Below are 9,113 nucleotides of genomic sequence, written 5' to 3' on the forward strand. Positions count from 1 at the left end.
ACTTCGGAGGCTGACATTCCCTCTCCATCACTTCTTCCCTCCCTTCCCAAAAAATCTTGGAGGCTTTCATTTTCTTGCCTGTTTTCATGTCTAATTTCTTCCTAATGAGTTATTCATGCTTACCTTTTTACCTGATACCAGACTCTACATCTATTATTTTTCTTATTTTCTGCTCCATTGTTAAAATGATACTTTGTAAAGGCAAAGATTGTGGGTTTTATTCCCACCTTGATCCGCTCTAAGAGGGCATTAAATATGGAGAGGACTGTATTATTCAGTTTATGCCTAAGTAACAGGAGATTGATCTGGAAACAATTTCTAGAACACTTTCATCCAACATCTTTATGGAATTAAGTATTTTCTTAAATGGACTCATTCAGAAGCAGATCTGGATGAAAAAACTTGAATGGAATTATTTTGTCTTGAAAAGGGTACAACTTCAAAATGTTATATGAAATTATTCCTTTCAGTGATAGTTTTAATAGGAAAATATCAGAATTAGTACTTTAGAATTCATTTTTGATAACATTGAAGTACTTCATTTCAAAGACTTTCACTGTCAGCATTTTGTTACATTTTAACTTACGTCCTATTAAATGTTATTTTGTATACTAGCACTTATTCTGTATTGAAGAAATAATTTCTCAATATTAAGATGAATGTAACAATATTGATAAAAGAATTACTCAAGCTTCTGAAAAGCTTGAGTAGTTCCACATCAAGTCTGCTGGAGACTGTTACCCTTTGAACACACCTGCAACCCTGTGTTTTTATTCCCTTTTGGTCAAAGTCCTCTTCTACCCTTCAAATTTCAGAAAAGAAACACAACTGTTTGATCAGGCATTCTGGGTGCAGTATGTGGACCCATGCTATTTCTGAGACAGGTGCCGAGTAGTTGAAAGCTTGTGTTCCTGATAGGGTTTGGTAATGACAGGCTATTAAAACTTTGAATGTCAACAGTGTGAGCCAGGAACTGGAGTACCAACAGCATACTTTCCAGCCAGTAACAAAAGCTCTTTAGGAACAACTGGTTTTCTTGCTAATTTATTCTTATTTATTTATTTATTTATTATTTCTTCATCACTACCCAATATTCCTAGGAGAAAAGAAACTAGAAGTTCAGTGAACCAGTATCTACTATGGCTAACGGAGTATGAATCAACATTAATGACCCTAAACAGACTGGAGATCATAACAATAAGCAAAGGGAGAAAGAAGATTTGCTCTTTGGCACTAGGAACATCCCTAGTCTCACTGGCAGAGCCTTTGAAGGTCTCACAAGTTTTTCTGGCAGGTATTCAGAGGGTTAAGGCAATGACCAGATAGCAGCCTTTTGGCACCAAGCTCCTCCTCAGCAGAAGGAAGGATATAGCTGTATGAACAGCCTGCTTAACAATGGCTCACATGTCCCCAGGGAACTGCCTGCAAATAGATTTCATCTTGCTTTCTCTTGTACTTTTCAAAGCTTCCTGTTTTCTCACGGTCCTTTTGGACAGTTTACAGTCTTTCTCCCTCTCCCTCTCTCTTTGAGGAAAGGAACACCCTTCTTATGAAGGGGAAAAAAAAAAAAAGAAGAATGCAAGGGAAAGAGAGCACAGCAGTAGCCTTTCTACTTTACCACATGCAGTGGTTTTCTTTACGTTTTTCTCACAGCAAAGAAAACATGATGCTTTCCTATGTGTCTAATCACAGCTAAGCACAGACTATCTGAAAAGAGGGAGTAGCAAATAGTTGTCCCTTCTGTTTCCTCACCCAGCTGAAGCCTGGATCTGTGTTTGATTTTTCTCTGAAGAATGAACATCCCCATAGCTTCTACAGGCTGGAGTCCAAGATTTCTTCTTATTTGTTTTAAACAAAACTGCAGCAGAGTTCTGAAGGAGTTGCTCCAAATGGTGTAACAGTGCTCACTGTGACTTCAGATGGTTCTCTGAAATTTAAAGTTTCTTTTTGTGCAGAAGTTAATAATGTTCCATATCAGCAATAAGGAATGTGATGAAGCTTTCTCACATGCAGCCAGACAAATATACATTGCAGCAGATATTTTGAACTTCCTTGCTACTGTAAATACACAGTTAAAGGTGAGCCTAAACAATTTTGGTTTATGACTGCAGATCAAAATATCTTCTTTCCAAGTACGAAGGAGTTTACTTATTTTGCATGAACCGGACCCTGCCCTCGTCTGGAAGCAATCTTCTATGAGAACTAGTCTCTGTGCCCATCTGGTGTTGCTTTTTCAGAAGTGTCAGTCTACACCACTTTTACCCATTGCACATGAAACTGTGGTTTTAGATCAGGAGATTAAACCAAAGAAAAAATGAGATATAAGTACTTTGGGAAAAAAACCAAAACAGTCTGATAAATGTAGAAGAGTGCTATTTCATGCAGTGGTTTAGGAAGACAAAATTTATTGTTGATCTGAGTCAGCATTTCTAACACACTGTGCTGAAGTCCAGCCAGTGCATCAAAATGTGTTCAGCAGACTTACAGCTGACATCTTTCTCTTTGGGATGAGAATGTTATTTCATCTAAACTGGAGAGCCTAAGGAAGGCCCATAAGTAACCGTACTTTTCCTATCATCTCAACATCTTTTACACAAGCTCTCCAGCCTTCTGTATGCTCAGATTCTGTGTTATGTTCTTTTCCATGGTTTTGGATCATCAGTGCTCCCAGCCCTGTCCTACAGAGGAAGTAAATGTTTGCATCTTCCTAGTTTGGTCTGCAGACCCAGTCAGTTGTGTAAGTGCTATCTGTGAATCTTAAACGGCACTGACTAGCTGTCTTCCAGCATGTCAGCCTTTGAACTGCTCCCTTCGCACTCTGAATCACGGGCATTCATCTGAAAATTGTCTTGCGTCATTTGAAAGGGATGACTTACCAGATACCATGTCACATAGAGCCATCACCCCCCAAAATACATTTTTTTTATATCTGCACTTCTTTCATTTTCCCGCCACATCTCTCTTCTCTGGTACCATTCCTTCTTGTCCTCAGACAAGACTTCAGGATAGGAAGAAATTACACTTCCCTAAGATCATGCAGGACTTTGGGAAATGGAAAATCTATCCTTTTTATTCAGACACAAAAATATTATACTGTAAGGGAAAAACCTTTAGGAATTTGCCTTGCTAGAAAGGAATGCTTCTACTAGACAAATTTTAATATTCAATATTCTATAAAGACACAGATTTGTGTGAAGTACTCTAGCCATTTGCCTGTTGAATCAGATTTTCCTCTAATATCAATACAGATGGAGAAGACCTAGCTATCAGAAAGCAAAAGCTGGTGAGAACATAGGTCAGACACAATGGAAGCAGATAGCCAGAATCCTTCTGCTAAGAAGCGTTAGAGAAGTATTGTTATTGACATTCTTATAGGCAGAGAAATACTGACACATCATAGACTGTTGAAGCAGTTGTCAATATCTAATCAGCTGCTCTTCTTCCTTGTGATTTTTCTGCACTGCTCAGTGCTTCTTCTCCTCTTTGTTTCTTCACAGCACTTTCAGAAGGTGTTTTGGTGCTTTCATTTCACTGAATGTAATTCATCAGGTACAGTGGATTTCTTTGAACACAAAGGAGAGACAGTTATCATTCCTGAGTGGATGGATGACCCTTACAATCAGATATCTTACTTTTACAAATTACTAACTCATTTTCAGTAGCTATTTTTTTCCCCAAACTTTCTCTGGGAACACCTTGTTGATAAATTTATTAGCTAGAACATTCATTTTATTAAAATCATAGAGAGAAAACCACAGAAATAATGCATCTGAAGTAAATCATTTTAAAAATAAATGAATAGTTCCAGAATTTTTCTTTTTGCAGCATTCAATCAGTTCTGCTTCTTTTCAAAAAGCAATGCTCTTCACAATTTTAATATTAGCAAACTGCTTTTCCATTTTGGTTTCAAGAGCAAAAGTTGCACTACTGCTTCACTGAAGATCATTTCACCACCTTGGTTCCATCCGGATATCGCAGGTGATGGCTTTGGAAACTTGAATCCAAAAGTACCAGACCAGATCTACTGTACTACAAATAAAAAAAAATGGAATCAAAAGTCAGATTAGACCAAAAGTTTGGTGGAGCCTCATTAATTGCTTTTTAATCATTTTCTGCCAGATGAGTACGCTGTTTGATAAAATTCCTGTCACTCAGTTATAGTGATTATGCCTCATGTAGTAGCAAGGACAGTGGTAAGATTATTTGGATAGTAAAATTATTTGCCTAAAATCAACGAGAAAAAAAAAAAAGTAGAAGTAGAGAGCAAACACAGAATTTTACATAGGATGGAAATAGCCACTTGAATGTGAATAAAATTATAAATCCTATCAAGGAAAGACCAGAAGACAAGTAAGGCTAGAAGCAAATAGTACTGATGTCAAACTCCCATGTCTTGAGACTACATTTGATTTATAAGGGATGGAACTACAAAAGGACCCATCTAGAAAAACAACAATGAAAAAAATCTTCATTGTTTCATCAAAGGGAAACCTGTAGGATCAATGGCTCAAGTTGACAGGAACACGCTTCAGGGAAAGCTGAGTCATTCTTATGGCCCCGTGCCTGTTTAAATTCCAGCTTACTCACCAGAGACATCAAAATACAGAAGCTGGTAAACAAAAGATGAGAAAATCAAAGACAAATGGGAGAGCAAGAAGCAAAGGAAAAAAGGAATCGTTTTTTTTTCCTGGCTTTAAGCAAAATGTGCAGTCATTTCCAATACACTGAAGGAGAAGCGATATTCTGCTTGACTGTTTCACAGAAACCTCTCATTTAATCATGTGTCTCCATCTCTGCCTGGCATTATTTTTGAATAAAGGTTAGTTTTATAAACTACAAACAAAATAGTTCTCTGGGACAGAAAGTTATACTTAGAATTTCATTCAAGTTAAGAGCCTTTTGGGTTTCATGCTTAACTCTCCCACTTCTTACAACATTTGCTGATTGTAAGTACTCTGTGACCATGTGTCTCTCCTAGTTGCCAATTTTAAAAAATGGCAGCAAAACAGAAAGCCCTTGAGAAATCACACTCAACCATATATTCTCATTGGTAGAGTTTCACTTGTATAATGAACTGCAGCCAGAAATTGCCATGTCTTAAGCTGGGAAGGATAGGTTCTATTTGCTTTCAAAAATACTGACATTGGAAATTCTCCAACAAACTAATTATTTTCATTTTACTGTTGTTTTGTTGTTGTTGTTGTTGTTGTTGTTTACAGCTGTGTGGAAAGGAGTTTAACAGAATGCACAATTTAATGGGACACATGCACTTGCACTCAGACAGTAAGCCCTTCAAGTGCCTCTACTGTCCCAGCAAATTCACCTTGAAGGGGAACCTAACCAGGCATATGAAAGTCAAGCACGGGGTCATGGAAAGAGGATTTCATTCTCAAGGTAATATTTATGAGCAAAGTTATTCTCTGAGAGGTTTGGACATACTTATCAGCAATCTTACATGGGTCTTTTCTACAAACCTACTATCTTATATCATAGATCCAAAGCTACTGGAAGAGATTGAATCCTGTAACCCTGGGAGTTCATTGTTAACTATCTGTATTACTCTTTTGCTACAGATCAGAGCTGCCCAAGATAGCAACTCTGTTTTCTGAGACCTTTCAAACAAGATTTATGATGACATAGATGTACAGACTGAGATGGAGTAGTAGCTGAAGACAAAACAAGATGGTAATGACAAGAAAGTCATTTTGGCACACTAACTTGCCTCTGTCAGATGTTAGGGAGAATGCAATCAGTAGTGCTAAAGCAGAGGATTTATCAAGCCATACCAAATGTTCTTGTACTTAAGCTCACAAGCTCCATCACTGCAGGAAAGGTGCAGTATCAACAGCGCTCCAAAGCTGCTCCTAGTACATGGGTATCCCTGACACACAAATGATAGTAAGCAGGTGCACACAGCTTTCGTGAGATTTTGGCATGCACAGGACATGGATGAAATTGCATTGATCTTCCCAATGGAGGGTGTAATTACACTATTTCTGAATAAATTTTACAGTTCTTTGGGGTTTGACTCCTGAATAGTGACAGACGACAGCCTAGGAGCCATGAGCAAGCAGACATTTTGCCCCAGACTCATCTAGTTTATGAGTTTTCTCTTATATTTGAGGCATGTCCACATGGTTTTAAACATGAAGATGAACTGTAAATCCATTCAAAGCTGACAGAAGCAAAAAAATCTGGAAATTTTCACAGGTCTTTCTCATTTTTTATTGGATTCCTGGCTAGAATGGGAATGGAAACCCATGTAGCTCTACATCCAGGAGCCTTTCTGCTCAAGATACATTTATTCTGTGACATACTGATGCTAAACAAAAGCCATAAGCTGAAGATCACACTACAGAGACACATGAATGAGGGAGGACAATCCCCCCTTATTTCAAAGCATATGCAGTTCTGACCACTCAGGGAGTATTTTCAACCATGGACACACACAGTTCCTAAAATCAACCTTACGTGCACGTGTAACAATGCTCTCTAAAGAAGTGATGGAATTAGGGAAGATTGTTTGGAGAATTTGAGCAACAAAGATGATTTGTTTGTTTAGAGTTTCTGGATAAATGATTCTATCATGGGTAATATTTCACAGTGTTCCTCAAATTCAGGCTTTAATGCAACCTAACACATATGCGAAAGAAATCTTCTAATGATATTTGGCATAAAATGTTCAAAGATTCTAACAAGTAATGGGATAAATGGCTCTTTTTTCCCCTTTAGTCTCCTACAGCACTGTGTGAGTTACACAATTACTTGTAATTGAAGACAGCCTAAGTGCTTTTCAGCAGAGATTCTTCAGCCCTTGAGGCTTATCAGACGGGAGACGATTTGTAAGGGCTGCCACCTGCTCATGAGCCATTTTAACAAACACAACACAGTTGCAAAGCAGCAGCTGCATCTAGTGTGGCTGCATAAATCCCACAGACACCAGATCAGATTACTAAGAGGAAAAAAAATATCCAAGCAAATAAAGCAGTTTCTATAATAGATTTTTGCTGCTGAGTGAAATGCTCATCCCATAGTTTCATCTTTGTTTAAATTAAGATGGACTATGCCTGTAATGTCTGAATTTTCCTCTGTGCATCGTGATGGTCAGAGCACGTTTGAGTATGCTGTTGCCTCCTGGGTGATGTCTGGATTTCCAACAGAGAGGAGACATTCTGACAAATATTAAGATACACAGACAAAGGACCACACTCACACTGTGCAGCTCAAAATCATTTTTTGATTATTTCCTCAAGCTGAAGGGCATAGAACATTTCAGTGGCACTGGATGAGTGGAAAAGTCAATGAGAGATGAAGTTTAAGACTGATGGAACAGGAATTTGTTTTCCCTTTATAGTAATATCTTTGAACTAGAGTGTCCACAGAACAACCACCTTAAAACATTTTTAATCTCTTCCACTCTTCTGGAAAAAAAAATACAAAAACTGGAACTTTGATTATGGCATGTTTAGATCAAAGCCTTTGCTAAAAAAATAGGAAGAAGGAAGTGGGTAGGTTCACTGGCAAAAAATAGTTTACAAGAGGCCAGGCACTTCACTTTTATTCCTAGCTCTCTCATCAAGTGTCTGGCGTGTACAGCAAAATGTTATGTGTGTCCTGACCTGGCTGCGAGGTAAATACAACAGTACTTCTTTTAACAGTATCTCAAAGGAGATGTAAACATTAAAGGGCTTGGAGATGGCTGAGTGGGAGACAAAGGTAAAATATTAAACTAAGGCCACCTCAGGTTTTATGTTTTAACCATGTACCGTGTAGAAGCATTTGCTATATGTAAATTGTTCCCTTTCTCCCCCCTTGAAATAATGCAAGGTTTTGGAAGAGGAAGAATTGCTCTGTCCCAGACAAATGTGTTGAGGAGCTTGGAACAGGAAGAGCCCTTTGATCTTTCCCAGAAAAGCCAAGGGAAGGGGATCTCATTTCATTCGGACGGCGAGAGTGCCAAGGGAAGCTCATGCCAAGAAGAAGAGGAAGACAACTGCTACGAGGCAGAGCAATACAGCCCTGGTGTGTACCATCATGACAACAACAAGCTGTACATTCCTCAAGATCTGTCTGGCAAACCACAGTGCATGATGAAGGGCTTCAGAGAGTCCTACTGCAGTGAGAAGGAAGAAATGTTAAGTGACGGAGGACTGGAGACAAGAGTAGGAGATTCCGACAACCAGGAGAGCCCAGGAGAGAGAGACCTTGCAAACAGCAAGGAGCACCTGAGCTTTAGAGCCTTTGAAAAGGCCAGTCTGGGGCATTCTCTCTCTGATTACTTGTATTTCAAGCACAGGAACAAGAGTCTGAAAGAATTACTGGAAAGAAAAATGGAAAAACAGACAATGCTTATAGGCATTTAAATGGACATTTTGAAACAGCTGGCAAATGAGAAACAGATAGCTTTGAGCCTGAACTGTAATTTACCAAAGTCTGGAATTTTGCAGGAGTCTAGAAATGAACAAGCTAAAACAATAAAAATATATTAAAGCAAAAAACATGTGCGAAAAGAACAAAGCAGTCCACAGACATCAAGAAATGCAATAGATTTTGAACTGTTAAGATTTTTATACTTATCCATTTGGTATACAAGCAGACGATAGGGTGGGTACAGAAGTTTATTTTCCTCTATCTGGCATCTAGGGTGGTATATGTTACACTCAATTTTCTAGTTATCAGAAAAAAAATACTTTAGTATTTCATAGAATCAGAGAATCATACAATTAGCTAGGTTGGAAAAGACCTACAAGATCACCTAGTCCAACCATCCACCTACCACCAATAACCCCACTAAACCATGTCTCTCAACGCTATATCTAAACGTTTCTTGAACACCTCCAGGGATGGTGACTCCACCACCTCCCTGGGCAGCCCGTTCCAGCACCTGACCACTCTTTCAGAAAAGTAGTGTTTCCTAATGTCCAGCCTAAATCTCCCCTGGCGCAACTTGAAGCCATTCCCCCTCGTTCTGTCACTAGTTACAAGAGAGAAGAGGCTGACCCCTAGCTCCCTACAACCTCCCTTCAGGCAGTTATAGAGAGAGTTATAGAGTTATATTCATTTATTATCTGACTAAATATATTCGACCACTTCTAACCATAGGTCTCAACAAG

General features: G+C 38.6%; 1 protein-coding gene across 1 annotated transcript in view; it reads left to right on the forward strand.

Annotated features, from left to right (window-relative positions):
* ZNF366 (zinc finger protein 366) overlaps window positions 1–8,798 on the forward strand; it is a 31,735-nt gene extending 22,937 nt beyond the window's left edge. The window contains exons 5-6 of the mRNA XM_021381168.1: window positions 5,220–5,394; window positions 7,828–8,798. Of these exons, the coding sequence (XP_021236843.1) occupies window positions 5,220–5,394; window positions 7,828–8,363 (711 nt within the window). The 3' untranslated portion in view covers window positions 8,364–8,798. The remainder of the gene's footprint in view (window positions 1–5,219; window positions 5,395–7,827) is intronic.

This window comes from Numida meleagris, chromosome Z, assembly GCF_002078875.1.
Source record: "Numida meleagris isolate 19003 breed g44 Domestic line chromosome Z, NumMel1.0, whole genome shotgun sequence".
Classification (NCBI taxonomy): Eukaryota; Metazoa; Chordata; class Aves; order Galliformes; family Numididae; genus Numida; species Numida meleagris.